At 31.4% G+C, this 27,532-nt stretch overlaps 2 protein-coding genes across 2 annotated transcripts; one reads left to right on the forward strand and one right to left on the reverse strand.

Moving 5' to 3' along the window:
• Positions 1 to 5,966: 5,966 nt before the first annotated feature.
• LOC142549603 (scarecrow-like protein 15) lies at positions 5,967 to 7,933 on the forward strand. Its single transcript, XM_075658643.1, has one exon. The coding sequence runs from the start codon at positions 6,149 to 6,151 to the stop codon at positions 7,754 to 7,756; it is 1,608 nt and encodes a 535-aa protein (XP_075514758.1). The 5' UTR covers positions 5,967 to 6,148; the 3' UTR covers positions 7,757 to 7,933.
• A 6,108-nt stretch (positions 7,934 to 14,041) lies between these two features.
• Positions 14,042 to 15,657, reverse strand: LOC142548242 (homeobox-leucine zipper protein ATHB-40-like). The gene is made up of 3 exons (XM_075656557.1): positions 15,463 to 15,657; positions 15,015 to 15,343; positions 14,042 to 14,487 (listed from the first exon to the last, which is right to left on the reverse strand). The coding sequence occupies exons 1-3, from the start codon at positions 15,539 to 15,541 to the stop codon at positions 14,260 to 14,262; spliced, it is 636 nt and encodes a 211-aa protein (XP_075512672.1). The 5' UTR covers positions 15,542 to 15,657; the 3' UTR covers positions 14,042 to 14,259.
• Positions 15,658 to 27,532: the final 11,875 nt, after the last annotated feature.

Below are 27,532 nucleotides of genomic sequence, written 5' to 3' on the forward strand. Positions count from 1 at the left end.
ACGAATTTCTCAAACTACATTTCCAGATTTTTTTGATACTATTGAATAAAATGTTAAGTTTGAAAAGAACCCTAAAAATGAGAATAAGAATTTTGGTGAAAAAAATCCTACAATCTATCCGGATGAGATGACTCGACGTCCACGTGGAGGTTCGAGCAGTTCCAGCAGAGGGTCGCAGGATATAGAGAGGATGCGAGCAGAGTGGGAGGGACAAAAAAAAAGCGTTAATGAGCATCTCCGTATCGACTTGCAGGCGACACAATCTAACTTGAAGGCGACGCAGACCACTTTGGAGGCGACCTAGGATGAGAATGCTTCGTTGAAGGATAAGATGACGATTCTGGAGGACCAGGTTCGTCGACTCGTCGCTATATTACCGCAGCCACAACAACATTCACAGCCACATAGATCCCGACGATTTCTATACGGTCGAGGCTCATCTAGCAGAGGACGCGCTTTAGCAGGGTCATCACATTTTGATGACCCATACGCAGCTGGATCATCACATCGTCGACGTTTGGGCAAGGTCCTAAGGTACTTGCCTGAGTACATTCCACCATTATAAGACTTTGGTCACGACGACGGTGATGGCGATAACGACAATGCATATGACGACGATGAAACTCAGTCTTCTAAGTTTTTTTATTATATTTACGCATGTATTTATTGAGACTTGTAAACAATTTGTTTTTCAGTTTTATGACATTATTTAATTTTGTTGTTCGCTTATTTTATCGCAATGTTTAATCGTTTCATATATTATTTATAAATTTGAAAATATCAATCTTCTAGTGACCAAAATATTCAAAATATCAAATAAGAAAATTATCTAACTTTCAAAAAAGGCTAATAATGAATATCCAATTAACAAAGCTGGTTAAATTGAAGAAAAAAACTTGTGTGAGACGGTCTCACGGATCGTATATTGTGAGACAGATCTCTTATTTGGGTCATCAATGAAAAAGTATTACTTTTTATGCCAAGAATATTACTTTTTATTGTAAATATCTGTAGAGTTGACCCGTCTCACAGATAAAGATTCGTGAGACCGTCTCACAAGATACCTAATCTTAAATCAATTATTCTAAAGATTAACGAATTATCTCACAAAATAGCTAAAATAATTTATATACTAGCGGTTCTTTCTTCTAAGCATCTCAATCCATATTAGAGTATAATGCTAACGATTTATCAAAAGGTATTAAATGCAACCAACTTTCCTAAATTTTCTACTGACAGTAAAATACGATGATTAGGGAATCCGCATTCGTTACTGTTATAACATCCATCACCTCAGCAAAAATCGTTGGGTCCACATGCCACATACACATTATATTAACACATCTATTCTACCACATTCATTTTAACATTAACATTCATTATTTGTAGGTCTCGATGTCCACTCATTCATCTCATTCTTATTTTACATTACATAAATTCAATTTCAAATTATTTACAAAATTTAAATTATTATTATTTTATATAAATAATAATATGTTTTTATAATAATATATTTTTATTTATATTTTTAAAATTAAATAATCTTTATTTAATTATTAAAATATATTATTAAATTAAATAATGTACATATATATATATATAATATTAATACATATAATTAATGTTTGGCCCACCTCATTTACTCTCTTTAAAAAAATAATAATAAAATAATATATATATATATATATATATATATAATAAAGGAAATGTGGGCGTTCAAACAATGCAAACACCCACTCACATTGATATTCAATGGTGTTAATAACAATGTGGGTGTCCTTAGAAGAAAAGTCACGCACAATATATATTTAACCTAAAATAATATATACCTAAACTTTTTAGGATAAATTGTTTTCTGATGATAAAAGTACAATTATACGAATGCAAAATGGCTTACGGATATGTGATCTAGCAAAAGACACGAGTGTCCAATATTCGTTTGTCTTGATAAAGACATGAGTGTTTAATATTTGTTTTTAATATATGCAAATATATATATATATATATATATAAATAAAATATATATAATATTGACATTATTTAAAGCAAAAGGAGCTCAAAACGTAAATCTTTTAAAAGTAGCATGCTTTTCCACTAAAGTTGTCGGTGAAAAACAAAAGAAAGGCCCCAATATTAAGTGGTCTCTCTTTGTGGTACGTTCATACATGGAGGGATGGATTAATTTCACCGTTGCTAGCACTATAGAACATGTATATTCGTCACGTTTTGTAAAATTATAATAAGTGGAAATAATATAATTTAAATATTTTAAATAATCATAATTTATAATGATTCCCAACAATATTTGTGAACGAAGAAAAATTTAATAATCCAAGTGTAACGCATTATCCCAATCAAAATCTTGAAATCGAAATACAAATTGTGCCCATGTTGTCTTTTGTCCATTAGAGATAAGAATGTTATGTTTTCGATACGTCCTTTGAATAAAATTAATTTTAAATCTTCAAAGACATTGTCTATATCAAATTTCAAGTTCGAGATACGATAAAATTTGCCTGAATATCCGTAAATTAATGTATCTCTAACTATTTATAAAAAAATTTGGTTTATAATATGAAGACCATTTAACTCGTGTCCAAAAATTATTCGATGACTAAAGAATTAATATCCTTTCATTCCACATATAATAGGAACAAAGGATTTTGACGCCATTTAATTTTATATATGCTTGAAAAAAGTACAAAAGTTTGTAATTGTTTCAATTCAACATTTTAGAAAGCAACAAGGATTGAAAAAAAAAAAAACAGAGGTATATATATAGTATACACTCTATTTTTGAGGTTCACATTTCACAATTTTCCTTCTATTTCTGTCGATCCTCGTATCTGACTATGTTTTTTTAAACAAAAAATATATATTATATTTATTATTTAATTAAAAAATTGATATCATTTAAAGTAAATAATTACTTGTGACTTAGTAAATCCATGACACCACTTTAAAAATATAATTGGCAAAGTTTGTGAACGTAAACGTTTTGTAAAATCTTTTAAATTCTCTCATACTATGAATAAACATGCATCACATTATTCTTCTTTATTACTCCCTGTAAGAGTAGGTCTTTTGTCTCACGGGCTATATCTATGAGATGAGTTAGTGCGATTCATATTTACTATGAAAAATAATATTTTTTGAAGAGTGAGTATCTTGTCTCACGGGTCTATACATAGAAAAAATAGTAATTTTTCATGAATTGTGTCCGATTAATATTATGATTGATCTCTAAATTTCTACAGTGGCTACTGCCTACTAATTAGTCATCGTCGCATGATTATTTAGTAAAAAAAATTATGTTAATTCATGAATTTGATTAATTGTGGAAATTTGCCAGGGGTGTCAAAATTATACACGACCCACCAACCCGATATGGTTCAACTCGAAAAAAATTAGGTTTGGGTTTGTAGTTTTCGGGTTCAGGTCATATCGGGTTGGACTCGATAGCTGACCCGAAAAAAATGATCAGGTTGGTTGACCCAGAAATTTTACTTTTTTTAAAAAAATATAATTAATAAATATTGCCTACATTTTTATATATTATATGTCTGAAAAAATATTTATTCTATAATTTTATCATAAATTTTCATAATTTAATATTTATTTTGAATATTTTTTATTTTTAAACAATTGTTTATTTGATTTAGTAAATATAATTTATTTTTCTATAATTAAATTTCAAATTGAAATCATATATATGACGGAGATTTTATTATTATGTGTTTAAATTAAAATATAATTTTTTTAATTTTATTTTTTAAAAACAAAATAAAAAAATTCAAAATCGTGTTAATCGGATTTGATCGAGTTGATCGGATTGATTCGGATTTGGGTTCGAGTTGGCAATTTTCGGGTTGGCTCGGGTTCGAGTTGAACAATTTTTGAATAGTATTATTGCTCAATACGACATAACCCACCCAAATTGACATCTCTTGGATTTGCCAAGGGCATTTTCATTGTGGGCATTTGGGAATATTTTACTTTCATTTTCACGCTTGGAAAAGTTAAAACTTTAGCTCCCCATATTTTGACTCGTTTGTCGTTTTCCGTCCACATTTTTTCTACTTTTACGATTTGGAAGAAGTTAATTATTGGAGTGGACCAGTAGCTTGGAGAACTTTAATACGTAATCTATACTCAGTGAATGTCGTTATACATTGTGTATTTATATAGTTTTTTCTAATTAATTTGATTTATATTAAATAAGAGTAATATCATAATTATAAAAATTAAAGACGGATTATAATATAATTTAAAATGATTACATTATTATAATTTGAAATTGATTCATATCATAATTGTAAAAATTAATGAGATATTAACATATAATTTTGAAGTAGCCAATTTTTTTTTTTAAAAAAGGCGTTATAAAAATTAATTTACAAAAGTCATGTTAATGTATTATGTTAAAATTGGGAAAGTTGCATTTTTGGTTCCATATATTTGTCTCTTTGTGATTTTAGTCTACTATGTTATCCAATTTTTTTCTTAGTGATAGATTTTTAAATTTTTGATAATTTTAGTCTTTTTTTTCATTTAAAGTGTTGACGTAACACTGCACATGTCAGCATCATATTAACGCTAAATCAGCGCAGCATCGGTGGCACATCAGCACCATGTCAGAAAACGATTAAAATCGTAAAAAAAAACAAAGATATCAGACTAAGACGGAAATTCCACAACATAAAATCCAAAATCGCTTTTAAGATCAAATTTTGACCAATTAGATTTAACATAATCCTCTATAAATCAACGAAGCAAATTTTCTCCTCCCAAGTTATATTTAAAAAAATAAAAAAATTGAATGTGCGGACAATATCCCATTGGTCCATGTTGGGGTTACTTTTTGGCAAGGCTTCAAAGTTTCTTTTTCGCCTCCACTAAGATGAATTGTGGTAGATATACACGCACTCTCCTTTTGTTATATCGAAATCAAAGCGCACTATATCACCCAATTGCATACCCTACTTTTGTTATATGGACTATTGGGCACAAATACATACATGTCATAGCTAAATCCATATTATAAGTACATTTTAATTTTAATATAATATTGGATAAGTTTTATCAAATCCATTCGTATAAAATTACATTCGAAGTAGAGAAGGACCATTCTCTATTTTTGTTATTTTTTGTTCTATTTACAGTTTTAATCCACTGATTTGAATATTTTTTTTTTCGATTTTGGTCCTGAATTTCATCGGAATACTGACGTGACATCAAATACGTCAGGACTATGCCAGCAATATCCGGTGTCACGCCAACAATGTCTGATGTCATATCAATATTTTTCGGTGTCATATTAGTATTTCATCAAAAAAAAGATCAAAACTGAAAACAATGTGAAAGTTATTGGACTAAAATTTTGAATTTAACAGCAACAAGACTAATTGAAAATATACAAATTACATGACCAAAAAAGTTGTTATCCTGCTCTTGACATTTCAAAATCCTACTAAGTCTAACAATGAATTTTATGTAAGCAACGGGAGTTAATAGATAAGTGGCAAAAACTTGAGACGGTCTTACATGTCGTATTTGTGAGACGGATATCTTATTTGGATCATCCATGAAAAAGTATTATTTTTTATGTTAAGAGTATTACTTTTTATTGTGAATATCAGTAGGGTTGACCCGTCTTACAGTCTCACAAGAGACCTACTCTAGATAAGTATGTTAATTAGTGTGAGAAAAGGTGAAAATTAAATGGGAACCAAAGTCAAAACCCGCATTTAAAGAAATATTGAAAGATAATGGGCAAATCAAGCAAGAACAGAAAGCTGATGAGAATCAAAGAAAGTAGTAATATTATTAAAGTGTACGTAGCATCAAAGCCTTAAGCAACAAGCTTCCAATTCATAATCAATCACTCCCCCTTATCTTCTCGTCTTATGTATTGCCATTATATTATATATATCATGTATCCATGCATGACAATGATACCCCACCCTCCAACCCAACCCCATGCAAGCAAAGATAAAAGGCCAACAATCTCGCTCAAAAAGAGCCCCGGAAACTCCGATTTGCAATATACTACTTCATTCAATATTTCAAGAATACAGAGAGATACCTCCCCTTAACTAGGGTTTCTTTCTGCTTTGTCTTGCCCTTTTCTGATCGTTTTATTCAAGAAATGAAAGTCCCCTTTACTGCCAACGATCAAAATAATTCCAAACCAATAGAACGTAACGTCAATAGGAACCCGGCCACCGGCTGCTCCCCATACGAGCCCAAGTCGGTTCTTGAACTCCGAGGGAGTCCGAGCCCCGTTACAGATCAAAAGCCCACTCCCAATTCCCACACTGATAACATAGTTGGCTCTGTTTGTGGTCACGACTCTCTTCAGCTGGAAGATCAAGATCATGTTCTGATCAATCAAAACTTGGAGGATTGGGATTCTTTGATGAGAGAATTGGGCTTGCATGACGATTCCACTGCCCCCGTTTCAAAACCAATAATTCATTCTGAAACTGAAAACGCTGGGATTAATCAAGATCAATACTCAACTCTGTCTGAATTTTCAACTGTTTCCTCGTTTGATTCAACCCAGTTTGTGCCAGCTGATTTCGGGCTTCTCTCAGATGTATCGACGTACACTACTGTGTGTTTGGATCAATCTGCCGGTGATTTTAACTGCGGCAACTGGAACGTGGGGTTCGATTACGTCGATGAGTTGATTCGACTTGCTGAGTGCTTCGAGACAAACTCGTTTCAACTCGGGCAGGTGATACTAGCGCGGCTCAATCAACGCTTGAGGTCTCCTACTGGCAAGCCTCTCCAGAGAGCTTCTTTCTATTTCAAAGAAGCCCTTCAATCGCTACTCACCGGATCGAATCCGATTAATCGTCCCGCAAGCTCTTCGGAGATAGTTCAAACGATCAAAGCTCAAAAAATCTTCGCCAGCATCTCTCCAATCACCATGTTTTCAAGCTTCACGGCTAATCAAGCTGTGCTCGACGCTTTAGAAGGCTCCGTTCGAGTCCACGTCATCGACTTCGACATCGGGCTGGGTGGACACTGGGCTTCCTTCATGAAAGAACTGTCGGAGAAGGCAGACTCGCGTAAAGGCGGGCTGCCTATTCTTCGAATTTCGGCTCTTGTTCCTGATGAGTACGCCATGGAATCAAGATTGATCAGAGATAATTTAGCTCAGTTTGCACGAGAGCTTAACATAAGGTTCGAGATTGAGTTTATTTTAATACGAACTTTTGAATATTTATCATTAAAATCCATCAAATTCATGGACGGTGAGAAAGTCGCGGTTCTCTTATCCCCGGCGATATTCCGGCACGCCGGGTCAGGATTTCTGAACGATCTCCGGCGAGTCTCACCTCAAGTAGTGGTGCATGTCGACATCGAAGGGCCAATGTGTTTCGGGTCGTCGTCGTATAGGCAGACGTTAATCGACGGGCTGGAGTTTTACTCCTCGCTGTTGGAATCCTTGGAAGCTGCTAACTTCGACGGCGGCGGGGATTATATGCAGCGCATAGAGACGTTCGTGCTGTTCCCCAAGATACTTGAAGTTGTGGAGACATCCGGGCGGCGCGTGACTCCTGCGAGGGAAGCGCTGGTGGCGGCTGGGCTAAGGCAAGTGGGGCTGAGCCAATTCGCTGAGTTTCAGGCGAAGTGTTTACTACGGAAAGTGGAAGTTCGAGGATTCCACGTGGCAAAGAGACAGGCGGAGATGCTGCTTTGCTGGCATGAAAAGCCACTGGTTGCCACGTCAGCATGGAGGTATTAGGATTATATCAGCTGTGATCATACTTATCCAATGTAATAATGGTTAAATATGGTAATTAATAATTTTAATTGTGTTGGGGTTTGGGATGAAATATATAGTCCAAACCCTCTTGTGTTTATTATGTAGTTTGTATTAATGTTTAGCAATTGGATGGGAACACATGCAATTAGTTTTCAATTCATTTAATATATATATATATATATAGTAATATGTTTGAGTTTGTTTCACTCCTCGAGCCCAAGTTTGTATCAGAGTAAATGTAATTCTTTCTGTTCATTTTTACTCTACGAAAATGATTATAAATAAATTTTTGTATGAACGTATTGTAACTCGTTATAAACATTTTGAAACTTAATTTTCTAGTAAAGTTTACATTCTAATTTCGATAATACATCATAAGTTACACATTTTAATAAATCTCATGCGTTCAAGAATGGCCAGTACCATAAGATCGTGCAATCGCCTAACTCGAATTATAATTTTAATGTTCGATGCCCAAATTTTAATTTTTTTTTTTTGGGTACATGTATAATATAATTTGTGAACTTTGATACTACTTGAAAAAAATGTGTCATGGTTGCTGTTTCTGTGGTATTATTCAACGAACGGGATAACCTTTGAAATTTCAAATTTGAACAAATTTGGAAGCGACCGAAAAAAAGGAAAAAGGAGAAAAAGTCAAATTCATTATCGCTTTCAGCATATAAAGGGTGTGTTTTGATTGGTGCCTTCTCTCTTCTTTTTTCATTAATTTTACTCGTTTGTTTTTTGCTAAATTAATTGAAAAATCCCTTCGTTGAAGTTTACAATACAAATTACCAATCCAATATATTAGTTTATTTAGCTTTCTAATAGTAATTCGTATTTAAAACGAAAGCAAGTGTTTATTTTTATACTATTTTATTAAGTTTGAGACACTTAGAGTAACTAACTTTGGTGTCATGGTCTGTTTTAATAATTATATATATTAATAAAATGTTAAAATTTTAATGCAAGTTACATGTAGTTCAGCGGATAAAGTCATTGTTTCTTGGGGTTTAGGTTATTGAAGTCATTTTTTTATTAAAGTCATTTTTTTATTGAAGTCATTTTTATTTGTAGTAACTAACTTAATGAAGTCATTTTTTTATTATTTTATTTTTTAATTTTTTTAATTTAATATATCAAAATTACAGTGCAGTCCCTCATTATTTCTTATAATTATATTTTGATCTTAATTTAAATATAAATCAAATGAATTATAAAAAATATTATACAAGCACGCAACGCGTGCGTCGGTGTACTAATATATATAATACTTCTCTTCTCAAATTACAAAAATATTATTTTTTATTTAATAAAAGCTAATTTTAATAAATTTTTTATTTAATCTATAACTAACATAATTTAATAAAATATATTTTTATCTATATTTATATTTTTGAATTTTTAATTGATCATATCATTCATAACATAAAAATGATTATAGTTATTGCTCACACAAGCCAAGTACATTCTTGAATTACTTGAGCGAACCAAAATGACTCGAGCCAAGTTGTTGCCCACTCGGATGGTGGTTCGTCTTGATTAAGCTATGTCAGTGATGGCAATCCCTTTGATGATGTTACTCTTTACCATAGCAGAGTCGGTGGTCTTCTTGTCGAAAGAGTTTGCCCGTTCATGCAAGCCCCAAGTCATTTGCACAAGAAGGTGGTAAAACGTATTCTTCGCTCTTTAAATGGCACGAACATTATGGTATTCATCTTGCTCTTTCTTAGTCTCTCACTCTTTCGGGTTATTGTGATGCTGATTGGGGTAATGACCCTGGTGATCAACGTTCTGCTTCGAGGTATTGGTGGTTTCTTGGAGTTCAAAAAAACAAATTCTAGTTTCACGATCATGTACTGAGGCTGAAGATCGAAGCTTAGCCAATGTTACTGCTGATCTGATCTTATATGGATCAAATCCATTCCATCTATGTTGCATATCTTCACACCTAGCACACAGTGGTGTGACAATTTAAGCATCATTGCCCTCAACGCCAATCCTATTTTGCACTCCAAGACTAAGAATTTTGTCCTTCATTTGCACTTTGTAAGGGAATAGATTTTAGCCAATATATATGTTTGCTTTTGTCACGTTCCTTCCTGTGATCAAACCACTCTCTTCCCTGTGGCATTTAGTCGTCGACGATCCAAGCCCATCATTGTTTTAGACCCCTCTTGAGCTTGTAGTGGTAGGATAAGAAATGTATGCATTTCTGTAATATATTGGGCCTATATGTGTGAACTTGTGAAGCTCACACATATGTGGAGGTTCTAGAATGTTGTGGAAGGCTGTAAAAAAAATTCATTGTTGCATTGTTGCAACAGCCTAAAAAATTAGATTCCAATTCTGTTCTGCATTTTCTTTGTTTCTTGTAATGGTATAAATAAACACTCGTGTACTTAATACAATATTGAATGGAGATTACACTTTTACATCAGTCTTTCTTAGCAATTTATTTTTCCTAATTCAGGAGTTGTGTTATGTTCTGGGAAATTTTCATTTTTTTTAATGTAATTTGCACATTTTTTTATCATGTCGCACAAGCTTGTTAACTCCTGTTTAGCATTACAACAAGTATAGTATTGGTATTCAGCCTTTTTGGATGAGAAAAAGGAAACTCGATGTCACAGCTGATTCTTTTGTGCATGCATGGATGAACTTGAGTGGATAACTGGACAAGCTAGAAATTGATGTTATTCTATATATATGGGCCTAATGGCTGAAGTGAAGTAATGCAAAAACATAAAACAAAGGCGAAGAGAAAACATTTCTGTGGTTATTCTCAGATGTGAGTTTCTTGAATTCTTCTGAAAGCCTCAGCGGTCAGCAATTCGTCTCTCAGAGTGTGATTCTCAGTACTCAACGTCTCCACACACTGGCTAATAACTCGCCATACAACGTTGAATATTAAAAAATACTATTCTTTTTAAAGTACTTATCCAAACAGAACCTGTATGGAAAGATTATGATCATAATAACAAGAAAATTGCGATAAAATTTTCGCAGATTCAAAGAAGTACTTCACTCTTACCAATTTTCCCTGCACCATACCTGCTTATGCAATCTTGATCTCCGATCGAACTAACTCACAATTGGATTATAGTTTTCTTTTTTCCTCTTTTAATTCGCGTTCATCCTGTAAAATGGATTGAAAGGTACATATGATCACTTTTTCAAAATATCATATGTGGTCCCTCTCAATTTCTACGTTTTTTTTAATACATAATTTATCAAACTTTCTCAGTTTATAATGCCATGAAATATCAAGTGATTGGCCAAAAAATTAAAGATTTGGGACAAGATTCCGAATAATTAGGGGAAAAGTTTCCCAATGTTGAAAAACTTTTCAGGTTTGAAATCCCATTAAATGCTGTCATCCAATCCAACTTGTTAAAAGATAAGGGAAAAAAAAAACTGGCTCTAAACTTTACTTCATGATCAGTTTCTTAACACTGTCGTGTTGATATTGGACACATGATGTTCCTATTTATTGTAGCCTTTAAGACAAACTTTCTTGCACGTGTGGTTAGAATTTGGTAAGTACATTTTATGCACTTAAATTATCGTTATACTTCATATAGATTGTTAGTTTTTTTGGGCGGAATTACGCGCTTTTGTTGTTTTTTTTGGTGTGATTGCAGGAACCTAGGTAAGACTGTCATTCGGGCGCAAAGGAAAGTGAAAATGGCATCTAGAAGAGAAACATGCAAGACGCCCGGGTCTGAAGGCAGTGAGGCTCGCATATGCGCGAGCGATGCACCGAAGCGAGGTAAAATACAGTGAGCCTCGCGCATATGCGCCACTCATGGCGTGCATATGCGCGAGAGACGTGAGGCGAGACCAAGAAGAAGGCAATGCACAGAAGGACCCGCGCATATGCGCGAGTCTTTGTCGTGCATATGCGCGCGGCGCAACAGTCAGACTTAAATAGGGTTCTCGTGGATTTTAAGCGGGGGTTCCGAAAAATTCTTGCCAGAGCCGACATCAGAGAGTGAAAGGAAAAAGCGAGAGCCAACGACGGAGCGCGAAGAACGGAGTATAAAGACGCTGAATCCGGACACGGAGACGCACTTTCATCTCTTTTCAACACGTTTCTAATTCGGTTCTTTATTTTTACGTTTTAATGATTTCAAACAGGTTTTGTTGTGACCTGGATTTGAGCATGAACTAATTCTATTTTCTAGAGATTGACGTAGTCGAAGTTGAACCTATGTTATTTACATTTGAATTTTCATTGAATTAATTCATCGTGTTATTTGTGATTTCTTGTGTTTAATGCTTTTGGATTACTGGCCATAATTCGGCTGATCTAATAATTGAGATCTAACACTCGTGAGAGGTCATCGAAATTAGGACATGGGAAATCGCATCGTCAGATGTTTATAACGTGCAAAAGACGTATAACCTTGGCGAATCCATAAGAGAACCCTGTGTGCATTTATTACGTGTTACATGATTTTGAATAGACATATTAAAATCAGTAATAGGTAATACAGTTCTATTTATCACTTTAAAAATAGAATAGAAAATATTGTGAGTTCTTGGTTAATAAATATGATACAATTTAATTAAATGTTAGTCAATTTTAATTTAGCATAGGGGAGACTCGACGAAATCATATCTCTAGATCGCTTTACTCACTGAATTTCGACTATGTGCATAAGATTTACATAATTCGTTAATTGATCTGAATTGATTATACAACTACTCTTTGATTTTTCTAAATAAAGTTGAACTATGTCAATTATGATACTTAGTATACAATTTTAAATAATTACTTCTCGTGAGATCGATATCTGTACTCAAACCAGTACTAAAACTTGACAAGTAGTGAAAATACGCAACAGAATTCAACAGCCACTTCAAAATCGACTATGAATCTCTAATTTCGTACAATCTTATCAATTTTTTTAATAAAAAAAATCGTATTTTACGATAAAAATTAAAGACCGATGGGTGATATATGGTTTATGTCATCCCATGCACCTCTTGTCAAATTCATGGATCACTAAAAAATAAAGATATATGAGTAGTCTTCCGACTAAGACATCTCAAACTTAGAAACATCAAGTTTTGGAGCAATATTTTTGGTTTCCCTCAAGACAAATTTATTACAGCAGAATGCTGATATGATATTATATACGTCTCACCGTCTGTCGATGTCATGTCAGCCATATCGAAACCACATCGTAAAAGAATTAAAATTGAGAAAATAAAAATCAGAAATTTGACAACATATATTATCGTAATAACAATAAAACAAATATACAAAATCAAAATTATAGTTTTATCTCTGCTTTAATATGTTTTATCACTTTATGTTAAACTGCATCAACCTTGGTAGATAGCTACACAAGGAAATTAAATTGACTATAGACTTACTTATCACTCATATATCCATTGCAAATCTTTCCAATTTAGAATGAGATTGAGAAGGAAGAGACTCAAATTTGAAGTTGTTTTCTAATGTAGACAAGCTAGCAACTGATACAATAATTATTCTTACTACTCTCAACTGATATTTTACTTCTTTTTTTGTTATTATTTGGAATCGACTAATTAGAATATACTCTCCTCTCATATGCACAACCTTATCCTAGGAGTCCGCTTATGCTACGCGCCTGCCTTTGAGAGCAGTAGCGGAGCCAGAAATATGGCTCTGTCTGGGCTAAAATTTTAAACTCTAGAATCTTTTAATATTTTAAATTGATTTATCTAGGCTAATATCATATTATTCCAAAATTATACAAAATTTACATATATATTTTTAAAAAAATTGGACCACCAGGGCTAAAGCCCGTGTAAAGGAGCATGTGGCTCCGCCCCTGTTTGAGAGCCTTTTCGTTGGTTCCCTTCGTCGGCGTTATTGAACCTCGTTAGCATTTCGAAAAGAATTAGTTTATTAAACTCTCATGTATTTAATGTATTTAACATTTTGCAAATTTTATTACTTAAATTCTCAAACTTTTAATTGCGTGCTCCCCTAACCAAACCAAAGATGGTGAGAATTGAGATATGGAGTCTAACTTCCACGTCATCTTTAGATATTTAATTCATCGGCAACGTGCAATTCATAAGTGTAACTAATAAGGTGTGTAAACAAATGTGTCGTACGTTGTAACTTCTAAATTTCGAAGAATAAATTTGATTTAAATGTTTAATAATAATAAATTTTCAATTTCAATTTCTGCGCAAATGTACATAAATTTCAAGATTTTTTTTAAAAAAAATTTATTTCAAACATACAAAAATAATACTGTCCGATAATTTATTCATTTAGACAGAATAAAGACACAGTATACGACAACCTAATTAATAGCCGTAGTCAAAAAGCTAAGCCACATTCATGACAATACACTTTTACAACACTAAATAATTTACATTATTAGTCCCAATCTACGTACGTGCAAACTGTCATCGACCCCCCTAGCTAACATATAATATAAAGTTCTTAATAAACTGACCATTTTAATTAATCACATATGATAAAAATTATCCCAACCTAATCCATAGTTGTTATCCGACCCGTTATTGAACACATTCTGGAGTCCTTCCATCCCGAATTCTCCGAGGAAAGGAGGATCGTTCAAGGCGTCCATCGAGAAGGACGAAGTCGGGCTGTTGCTCAAAAACCCGTCGCCACGCTCTGATAGTCTTTGAATCTCTTTCTCGGCTTCGCGGAGTTGGTCCTTGAGCTTCAGAAGCTGCAACCACCAAAATAAGTAGTACGACTTTTTGTTACGCTCTATTGTTGATGTCGCCTGATCATAAAAAAATCTAAGTTGGGATACACATATTATATTGTTTTTATACTATAAATTAGTAGTATGTAAAGTTATTAATAAGGAGGGGGAGTGGCATGTGCAGCTCCACCAAGGCACATACGTACGGGGCATTGAAAAAACAATACCTGAGCACAAACTACAACTTGGGGTGGCAGCTACCCTTTTTCCACTGCCTGTCTTCCATTTTTTGGACATAGATGGACCCTTTTTTCCAACCTAATTAAGTGCATCCTTTCCACATATTTTCTTAGTCTATTTCAAGCTAATTAATATCATCTATCTACACTTTACAATATATTTTGTCAAGTTCCAAAATGATTGTGTGACAATCTTAATTTGATAAAAACGAAAGAAAAGCTCGATATATATAAAAACGCAAATGCAATTAACTATCCAACCATGAGCTAGACTGGATCAAGTCCAAGAACTGAATGGAATGTACGTACCTGAGTCTCGAGGCAGCATTTTTCGACGACGGTGGTGTCGTGCTCGGATTTGAGCCTGGAATACTCCTCCTCCAGCTTCTTGCTCTTCCACCTCGCGCGCCTGTTCTGGAACCACACCGCCACCTGCCGAGAGTCCAGCCCCAGCTCCGCTGCCAGCCTATCCTTCCTCTCCGACTCCAATTTATGCTCACTCCCGAAACACTTCTCCAGCATATTCATCTGCTCCTCGCTCAGCTTCCTCTTCCTCATCAAACCATCTCCACCGCCCTCGTCTAATCCTTTATTCTTCTTTTGTCTCCGCCGCGGTTTCGGATTCGGCGCAGCCGCCTCTGTATAAACACAAAGTCATTCAAATGCATGCATGTAAGTCAATTTCTGGCCGGTAATTCTTTTTAAGTTGTGGATATATAGATACATAGTGTATGTACATAATAGAGTACAAACTAACCTTGTTCTGGTACAAACTGGCTGTAGATTTCTGATGCATAGTACTGAGAAAAGAATGCCATTGGATCATCAGAGTTCATATTTATTTTTATTTGTGGATAGGTATGTTTGGTAGGGAATTGAAATTTAACAGTACTATTGCAGAGACTTGCTGCAACTTGGAATGAATATCAAGCAAGAAAGTTGCTATCTTGGGACTACGGATATAAGTGAATGGTAGACTTTATTTATAAGCAAGTATTTTTGAAATAAGTCTTGGTTTTCTTGACATTTTCAAGAATGCCACTCCTATGAATTAATGTGGAATATTTGAATATACATATATATATTACATTAAGTGTGAGGGTCTTGGAATAACTAACTTTGAGGACACCAAAATATTTAATTTCATAATTACCCTTCTTATTCTACTAAAAATCTTTTCAAATCACTCCATATTTTAAATATAAAAAAATCAAAACAAAATTTTCCTTTTAAATCGAACAACTTTTTTAAATCGAAAATAATTTCGTGTTAATTATTTAGTATTATTTAATCAAATTAAAAATAATAATAGCACATGCATTGCATGTGCATCTTTTACTAGTATATATATATATATGAGCACATGATAGTAAGGACACCAAATTTTTCTTCCAATTTTACCCTTATATGATACTAATATTGCACTTTTGTTTTTTGTTATTTTTTTTAAAATTTCAACACACACTTTTAATTTTCTTTTTTTTTTATTTCAACAATTCAAATATCAATTTAGTCACCCCATAAATTGTCAAATTACACATTAATCAATCGATAATAATAAAAAAAATTTGTACACACACGCATCGCGCGTGTGCATAGTAACTAGTATGTATATATATATATATATATATATATATATATATATAATGGGGACGAATTTCCTACACCTAATCTAATCTAATTCCAAATTATATGTACAAGTGAGATTTGAACCCAAAACTACATAGGTCTCGAGGCCTCACTCATGTCACTAGGCCGAGAGAATCTATTTTTCATCGTTTAAATTGACTTGTTTTTTATTTTTAGCTTTTTAATTGGTCAAGATTTTATTTTAGCACAGTAAATTGATTTTATTTCTTGATTTTAGTCCTATTTTTCCTAACGTTAATATGAAGTTAGATACAGTGGCGGAGCCAGGTTTGTATTTCTATTCGGACTAAAATTTTCTAAATTATAGTTAAGCTAATATTGACAAATGAAGTTTCTGGACTATTAAAAAATAAGACAAAATTTTATGTATAAAAATATCGGAAAAAACAAGCTACCCTGGCGGCAACACATGGTTCGGCCCGTGGCTGGATATTACTAGTGTGTTACGGAATCACTCAAGTAGGATTTAAAAATAAAAACTAATGATTATAACTTACTACGTACACTACACTAGAACCAAAAATTTGAGCAAAACTAAGATAAATCAACTTACCGTAAGATTTTGATAATTATTTCTTTTTAATCATTTTTCGCTACAGTTATTTCATAGATATAACCTAGTTCCATTATCCGTCATCCATTGTGTAACCTTTCAGACCTTGAGTACCGTAAACAATGCGCTCTGCTAACAGTTACTATGTATTCATTATCGTTTTATAAAAATGATAAATAAATTAATTAGACAGTAGTCCACTGTACCCCTTGTAAACCAATTCAAACGTCACATACCATGCCGACGGATGTGGAATACAGGTATGATATTCAGTAAAATGTCAATTGAAAATGTGAAAGTGATGCGACAAAAGAAAATTACAGCGCACAGATTTTGAAGAACCCCATGGGATTAGGTTTTGTCAAATTGGGAAGTTGGATTGGCTCAAGGCAAAGGCCATGACCTTTTCTTTCGTGTATTAATTTGGTGAGTATCGATTCATTAAATGGGGTGCATGCATTTCGTTTTCTTGTCTATACATATGGAGTAGGTCTCTTGTGAGACGGTATAACGAATCTTTATTTGTGATATGGGTCTAATCCTACCGATATTCACAAGAAAAAGTAATACTCATAGCATAAAAAGTAATATTTTTTCATGGATGACCCAAATAAAAGATCCGTCTCATAAAATACGACATGTGAGATCGTTTCACACAAGTTTTTGTCATATATATGATCTAAACATTTATCTGTAATGTCTGGATAAGGGATCGTGGCCTACAGTGTTAAGATTTCGATGTTTGCGTGTGTTCGAAGGACAAATATTTAGAACAAAATTTTCTGATGGACAAAATATATTAACGTTTTTATTTATAAAAAAAAATTCAGTACAAAATAAAATTTTAATATTTATTTATATGAATATAAAAATGTTAAAAGTGGATTTTTGGACAGAGTAAATTTAATTGATTCTATTGTGATGAAGGTGACGTTTAATAATTCCCAAAGATTTTGGATAAAGCTTGTGGATGTAACAATTTCCTGGTTTCAAGTACTCTAATAAAAGCTAACAAATCACTTGCCAACTGAGGATTGATTGTATTGATCTTATCATGAACGGGTGCTAAATTAAAAATAAAGAAACAACATGCAAAAGGCATGAGCATATCTTTACCGACCTATTTAATTTTACACAAAAACTCATATGAGATTGTCTAACCGATCAATTTTGTGAGACATATCTCTTATCATATCTAACTTATGAGAAAGGATAATTGTTTATGTAAAAAAAATATTTCTTTTCACTTTAGATATGGATCGAATCGACGCGTTTTACGAATATAGATTTGTGATACCGTCACATTAGACCTACTCTGAATTATATTACTCTTTTTATTTTATTTTTATATATAGGGTGATAAAATTAATATTCTATCATGAAATATATGTCCGATATACATAAAACCTCGTTTTCGAACAAAAAATTTTGATAGAATTATATTTCATATGCTTGAACTATTAATATATTTTATTTTATTTCCATAATTTCACATTCAAGATCAATAATGGATACTCCAAATGTATTATTCTAGATTATTTTTGAATATCCTTTTTTATACATGTAACTGAATAATAATACAAATGGGATCAATTCCACATTTGGACTTTAGCATCAAATGCAATCAAAAACCTTTTAGTTGCCATGCATTTTGTTATATTATGATTTCATTTCTAAAAGGCTTGTTTTCAAATGCGTTCTTTATTTTTTAACATAATACATGGGAAAATACAATTGGTCATATAAGTTGGTTTATTTTGGGTTTTGATAATCTAAATTTGTGAAAATTACATTTTACTGCAGTAAGTTCTGTTTTTTTTTTTTTTTGTTTTTGTCAGACTAGTGACATGACACCAAAAATGTTAACAATACCTCATATTATGTCAACAAGATCTGGTATATAAATAATATCAGATGTTATATCATTAATTTTTCCCTTATATCAACACAATAGTAAAAATACTAAAAAAGACAAAATTAAGATACTAGAACCAAACTTTGATGGGTTAAAGGGTGAAAACCATAAACATAATAACTTAAAGAGTAGTTCTCTTGTGAGACGGTATCACGAATCTTTATTTGTGAGACGGATCAATCCTACCGATAAAAAGTAATATTATTAACATAAAAAGTGACGCTTTTTCATTGATAACCCAAATAAGAGATCTGTCTCACAAAATATAACATGTGAGACCGTCTCACACAAGTTTTTACTTTAACTTAATAAGACTAAATTTGTTGTTTTCCCAATAAGACACATACCAAGAATGTTGCAACAAACATATTTAAATTTTTTAATTATTACTCACTTTGTTATATAATATTTAATCTTTCAAAAAGCATCTTTTCACACACTTTTTATATGAAAATAGATTTGTGTGATGCATCACCGCAGTCGTGACTATTTAATTTCAAGATTTTTAAAACTTGATATAATGTTTTAATATTTACCTAAAACTCATAGTTCAAGTAATTAGGTTAGCGATAAAATGTTTGATCTCTATGATTTAGGGGAAAAAACCCAAAATTCGTGTACCTTTTGTGGAAGTTAAGCATATATTAACATATACACATATATTAAAGTATTTACTTAGCGTACAAAATATAAATCCTCAAAATGATTTGCTTAATCTTTAAAAAAATTACAATTGTCTGCTATCATTTATATCGATAAATATCTCTTAAAAATAAAAAATAGAAATAAATAGATTTAATAATAAGATAATTGAAAAACCTACCGTAATTTAAGTTTAACAAAATCAATTATATAATTACTATATTTGCAAAATTATTTTAGTTCGGTTTGGTTTCGGCTTCTTAACTGAAACTTGAAATCAATTTTTTTGTCCTTTTTTCTTTAACTAATTTTAAAGTTGATCCAAATCGTAATTGACCGAAACCAATCTATATCACCAACTTATTTTGAGGGCATTTGGAGAAGGTTATAACATTAAAAATTGTGTAGTAAAATTTTGTAAGTTGTTTGACAGTTTATAATTGTTCAGTGCTAATAAATATGATTGGATAAAACAGTTAGCTAAACATTTGTGTGGACGGTCTTATAAGTCATATTCTACGAGACAAATATCTTATTTGGGTCATCCTTGAAAAATTATTAATTTTTATGATAAGAGTATTACTTTTTATTGTGAATATCGGTAATGTTGACTCATCTCACAGATAAATATTCGTGAGATCGTCTCACAATAGACATACTCAAACAGTTAAATTAATAATTTTGGGTGTGTCAAAATAATTAGGATTGGGATGCGATCCCAAGACTAACGACCTCGATCCATGTAATACTAATATATTGAGTACGTTTAATTGGAATTTGGACTAATAATTAATTAATTAACTAATTAATGTTGATCAGCAAGTTGGATTAGCATTTTCAACTTTTTATCCAACCAAACAAAACTATTAATCCCTTAACAAATAAATTGCAAAAGCGTGTGTGATAGCATTCGTCGATCTCTTAACATGACTGACAGTGTAGCAAATATAAATTTTTATATTTTAATCAGTTTTTGTTGTATAATAATTTTTATATAAGTTTTTACTATTGCAATCCTTTCATGTAAAAGTGTAAATGTAGGGGCTCGAGATATGTGAAAACAAATAATATATAATATAATAATAAGGTTAAAATCTTGATTGATGTTTATTATTCTGAGTACGTCTCTTGTAAGATTTTTTTAGGTCTATATCCGTAAGATTAATCAACTCAACTCAGATATAACATAAAAAACAATAATTTTGATATAAAATTAATATCTTTTCATAAAAATATATCGGAAAAAATTTGTGTGAGACGATCTCACGGGTCGTATTTTATAATACAGATCTTTATTTGAGTCATCCATGAAAAAATATTACTTTTTATGCTAAAAATATTAATTTTTATTGTGAATATCGGTAGGGTTGACTCGTCTCACATATAAAGATTCGTGAAACCGTCTCATAAGAGACCTACTCAATTATATCAGACTGAAGATTTATCTTCCGAAAATAATTCGTAAGACTATTTCATATAAATTTTTTAGATTTTTTTAAAATAAAATATTTGGATGAGATTTTTGATTTTACAATGTCCTTTAATGACATCACACACAATCAATCATATAAAATGAGAGGTGATTCGGAGTTGAGAAAAACTTGGGGTAATAGGGGTGAAACCTAGGCCTTAAAACGAACTTTCCGTTGCAAATTAAATGCCACGCCAAAATCAAGTCACTCAATTATTATGGATAAGTTAAAAAAATAAATTTGATTTCCAAAATATACCTTAATTTATATTTTATTCATCGACATATTGATCGATCATGTTATAATTCAATTTCACAAGGTAGATTGTTTGTTGTTTTAACAAATTAATGTATCCCATCTCGTAGGGGTTATAGGTGCTAATTAAATTAGGACAAAAACTTGTGTGAGACGGTCTCACGGGTCATATTTTGTGAGACGGATATCTTATTTGGGTCATCCATGAAAAAATATTACTTTTTATTGTAAATATCGGTAGGATTGACCCGTCTCATAGATAAAAATTTGCAAGACCGCCTCACAAGAGACTTACTTTTAAAGTAGAGGTGAGAAAAAATATTTATATTAATGCTTATATGTATGTTTTTCGAGTTTTATGTTGTTATTGTATAATACAACGATATAATATTTATTTTTACATTATATATCCGTGATATATGTGCTTCAGTGATTAATATATTATATTTTTACAATTTATAAGAAAAAAATATTTCATATACATAAATATCGGGGAAACTAATGTAAAAAACACCTAGCAACAACGAATATGTTAATTAATCTAGAGACGTCCATTTTCGAGGTTCGTTCAATCATTCTCCATCGTTTGGGTAGTCTGAACTCGCGCTGTGGTATGAGTAGTAAACTTCATTATTCATTCATTCTGCTTTGACTATGTCTATTTTTACGTTATATCTTATTGGGAGCGATGTATGTGACGACCTATAGCTTCCGACGTCGTGTATCCCATGTGGAAAGAACAAAAGTCGTTTTCAATAAAAAGAGTGCTAGTGTTTCCAAGTATGTGGATGGATAATGGATTTGAATAGAGTAGAGCCTGAGCCACTGCACTCTTTTGAAAATAAGCGAGACTTTGTCTGTCCTAAAAACCACTTTTCAACCTCAACTTACACGACTCCCCTGAAAAATAATATTTGTTAATTTTTATTTTAACTAGTAAAAAATTAAAATTTTAGTCATGTAAAATGATATAATTTTTGTTTTAGTGTTTTAGCTTGTCAAAATTGTTTTCATCCAGTAAATTGAATTTTTTCTAGCTTGAGTCTTTTTTTTTTGTCAGAAACTAGGCTTATGTAACAAGAATAAAACTTATATTACACATGTTAAATACGAAGAATTGCGATAAAAATATATATCTTGTTCAAATACGAATCTGAAAAAATGATCCCTCTTTGTTAAAATTTGTATGGTCCTCAGCACAGGATGTATTTAAATGAATGAAGTGTTGAACAAATCAAGCCAACAATTTGAATTCAAGGCACATCATTTTTGACAAATAATTAACACATATTTTGTTATTAGTCGAAATGGTTGGTTTGATTATGTAAGCAATGATGTTTTAATTTTTGTTTTCTTCCCTAAACTTCACCTATAAATACACATCCATTTTTCATTTCAAAATCACATCAAAAATACAAAATCCTCTCATATACAATCACAAGTGTAGAAGTGAGATAAAAGAGATTTAGTGTGAGATTTCTTAAGGAGTGCTTGTCCTTGGAAGAAATAAGATTAGTGGATCGGAGAGAAAGTGAGTGTTGAAATCATAGTGTTCTGAGTGAAATACTTTGTATTTTCAATTCTCTTGTCTTCTTTGTTATTAATAAAGAAGTGATCTCCTTGAGATATTTAAAATGGACGTACCCCAATCTTGGGGTAAACCACTATAAATATTTGTGTTAATCTTATTCATTGTTGATATCACTTATGATGTTCCGCTACGATGTTACCTCATTTATTTTCCTGATATCTGAACATGATGGTCATTTTTTAAAATTCAAATTTCATCATCGTCACTTTTATAAATGTATTAACATAATTTAATATTGTAATATTATATAATAACAAATCATGTCCCTAAAAATCGATTAAAAAAGTACTTTTCGTAAAAGATTAATAAAAATCAATGACTATTTCGAAAGGTTTGAAAATGAAATTTACAAATAAAATCAAGCCAGATACTATTGTTTTTTTTTTTATGGACGTTAAAAAAAAAAAAAAAAAAAAAAAAACTAGACATCGATCGGACTTTATTCTAAATGGTCTGATAAATTATTTTTGAAAATTTTCCCCAATAATTTTTACAAAAATAGAGTTGTTTTTTTTTTTTTTTGACCTGAAAAAGTGGGGTTAATTTTATTTTATGACTCGTCTTGTGCAAAATTAAACATATTCTATACGTGATAGTGGAAGAATAATACTTATGAAATGGTCACTTATCAAATGAGTAAGGATCTCCGAAAACTAGCCAATATTGAATTTTGTACGATATAATATTGATGATAATTATTATAATTAATTATCTATATTAATACCAATAATATGTTACCTAAAATATTGATGATAATTATTATAATTAATTATCTATATTAATACCAACAATATGTTACCATTAGATATAATAATTACAATTACATTTATAAATATAAAAATATTAATAATAACTAACAATATTATCTTTACTAATATTATAATAGTTATTATTAATTATTATCTATTTATTTATTTTTATTATTGCTTGCATGATATATTTATCATACAAATGTAGATTTGGGTTGCAATAAATTAATAAAGATAATTTAGTCTTCAAGGATATTCAAATAAAATCTTAAAAAATAAATCGTGATAACCCAAAATTTTAAAAACAACTCATACTATGTCAAACAACTTATTTTGATAGTTTATAATTTCGTTTTAATAAATTAACCGAATTTTTTTAAGAGCTTGGAATAGCTTATAACTTTAAGCAAACAATATCTTATATCAACGTATATTTGGCATAGAGTCTCCTAATTCATCTAGTCGAGTTTTAATCTCCCCTAAGTTTCAACACGGTTTTTTGAATATATTCTAACTTAGAACGATACTATTAACAATTTTGGGAGTAAAATATATATAAAAAAATTGATTTTAAATTATCGTCTTCCGATGCTAAATGCTTCAACAAGATGCATCTCGTGATCAGAATAGTCTCAACAGATTCGCCGCCAATCGCCACCATAGTTCCAAGAATTCCGATCAAGGTTGGATGTCGTTAAAAAAATTAGGATGTGAAGTAATCTTAAATTATAGTTGTTTTATATATAACAGTTTCTTTTAAAAATATTTGAAAAAAAATAAATAAATAGATGGAGAGAACCCAAAAAAGAAAGTATAAAAAAATGACAGCTTCCACGCTGCACATGGGTTCCAGCCTACAACTTTTACACGTGCCAAAACCCCAGAAGCTCAATCCGATGGACCACTTATCACTTGGTATTACACCTCACCTAAAACCCTGTACATGACCCCTCACATCAATCCCAACAATTATTTCATGCGCGATATGACACTCCAAATTATGTTTTTATTTGTTTTTTTTTTTATAGCAAGAATTGTAATTTTATTTTATGGGTAAAAATTTGTTATATCAATTAATTTTTTATGATTAACAAATTGAGTTAAACTGGACACGAGTAAAACCGAAAGTTTTGTAAGATAAATTTGTTTGAAGCTTAACCGATATCTAAGTCTATCGAAATGATAATTGAAATTCAACTGGACTAAAAGATAGTTGAGCTAAACTGAAGAGACATTCTCTGAAGAATCATTTAGACTATTCAGAGTTATAAAGCTGAATTATTGGATAAATTTTTCCATACAAATAGTCTACCTACAATGTACGCTTTTTCGGAAGAGACAATGACGTGAAAAATACGAGATTAATGGCTACCATACTTAAAACTGATATAATATTTGATTTTATTGACCATTGGATCCAAATATATAAATAGAGAAACTTGTAAATCAGTTAGGGTCTTTTGAATTAGTTGCATTAGGTCAAATATTCAAGCTTTTCGATAGCTTAACTGCTTTCAAAACTTTTTAGCACATGCTTAAATATTATGTCAGATCATTAAAAATCACTTTGTGCTTAATGTATTTCATTTTGAAATACTTGTAAACTTGACAGTTAGTGTATTGTTCAGTGTTTTTTTAGTAAGCAAGTTAAACTAGGAGTTCCAGTGAGATAGTGATAAAGCCTGACTGAATTGGGTTGTTACAAAAGTTGTAATTTTCAAAGTCTTCTAGTAAAAATACTTCTCAAAAGGAAGAAAGAGTGACGTAGAAGCTGCTTTAATCTCTGAACATTCAGAAACATCTTTGTGTTATTTACATTTCAATCAGTTACTTTTGATAATCCAACTGCTTTTCTTACTTAGTTATTTTCTGAATGTTCAATCTGTCAGTCTAGCTTACTTTTGCACAGAACTTATCTAATTAGTCAACTGATATTGACTTGGCGAGAATTACAAAATTCAAAGTTGTTAACCAAACTGAATTTCGGACAAATTAGTGTGATTGTTTATTCAACCTCATTCTAATCATTGACCGATCCTAACAAAATTTATTTATCATTTCTTAAAATAAAATGATTTAAAATTTTCCTTCAAAATATGGTTTTATACACATATTAGAACTATTCTTATCCTTAGCTTATTTTTATTTTTATTTTTTTTACGTTCAAAAAATATTTTAATCATCTATTTATCACACTTTTATATCTCACGTATAATAATTATCTATACAAATATTGATTAAAATATGATATAACGATATTATTATTGCTATTAATATTATTATTGTTATTACAAGTTTATGTATGATTCGGCTTAAATAGTAAAATATTCACCGAAAGATGATTTTGTAAATGCCATATTGCATATTACATTCATAGAATTCTTTAGTCAATTTTTTTTTTTTTTGCAAAATACAAATTATATTATTTAAGGTTGTGCTTAAATATGAATTTGATTTGATTGATGAATTTCAATTGTCACTCACTTTGAGTGTATTTGAAATTGTTTAACTTCATATTAAATAGATTTGAAATTCACTTGAATTTTGTCCATTTCAACGAGTCGAGTAATTCAAAATGAATAGATTTGAAATTATCATCTAGAATCCATCAATCCAAGTACAAGTTTAAGTATATTTTAAAATATTTTACTCGTGTTTTATTTAAATTAATTAATTTCTTATATTTTAAGTTTCTTTTAGCGTATGGAATCATAGGGTTTTTGAGAAATAACCCTTGTATCTAAATGTTAATGAAGTTTCACTATATATATAATATAAAAATTCATATTGTTCGAAAAAAATTTATGATATGTAACGACTGTCCTTCTCTTGCATATGTAGACGCGGCTTCAAACCTTAATTGGAGTGGAGACCGACTCCCGAATGTCAAAATCCAACTTGTTTTTCAATTTCAATTTCAAAACTTGAATCATAACCAAATACGTTACGGTTCGATTTCAATTTCTAAAATAAATAATTGGAACCAAAACTTCTATGGTAAATTCTTTTCAAATTTCCCATATCAAAGCCGACGTAAGATTAACATGTGTTTGAGTACTATCTTTGTATATAACTTTCGATCTATGCTGGATGCGACCGTTTGATTTTCTGTATAATATGCACTTGAAAATATTAACATCATACGTTGTTAATACACTCATCGTCGGATACAAAATGATAAAAACTTTACTTAAAAATACACCTTGTAGTTTAAGTTAATTTCCACCCTTTAGTAAAGAGAGAAGGTCAGTCGAATGAACTGCACAACTTTTTAGTAAATGAGATAAAGTTTTATTTTTAAGGTTATGAGTTTATATCGGCGCCTCCCGTTGCAAGAATCGAGGGGTTAAAGTTGTGGGGTCGCACTACCGTTAATAGTACTAATATATAAAATTCAGACATTTTTTTTTTTTGAAATTCTTAAACTAAGAATGGGAGGATTCGCACTCGACTCGTAACTCATGGCTTCCTTGCTCCCTCAAAGCAATGAATCGAACGAGACTACTGGAATCAATACTCGATCTCAAATACAATGCACCGAAATGACCAACAGAGAAATCCCAATTCCTCTCGGCAAGCCTGTTGGAATAGGACAACCAAAGGGGAACGGGTTGTGGATCTCTCGGTACTTTATCAAATGGTGTTTTAAAATTTTATTTAAATTAAAATTCTAAATGAAATGCGACGAAATTATTCTTATTAAAACTTTAAAATTTTGAGGGGGGTAGTCTAGTTGTACGTCCGTGATCCACATTTTACAGGGTGCCAAACGTGAACATAAAGTTCCTATATTGGCAAGTGGTGGGAATGTGCGCATTATGACTTTTCTCCCTACAAATGCACAATGGAATAAAATGGTGACAAATGTAGAAAAGTGGTAATTACATTTTTGGTCCCTCATTTATTTGAAGAAGTCGTACTAAGGGAAGGGATAACCATGTCAGGGGATAGTATTGAGTCCATTGGGGTTGGATTAATGAGTTGACGTCACTTATAATTT

The sequence above is a fragment of the Primulina tabacum genome, chromosome 6 (genome assembly GCF_025594145.1).
Source record: "Primulina tabacum isolate GXHZ01 chromosome 6, ASM2559414v2, whole genome shotgun sequence".
NCBI lineage: Eukaryota > Viridiplantae > Streptophyta > Magnoliopsida > Lamiales > Gesneriaceae > Primulina > Primulina tabacum.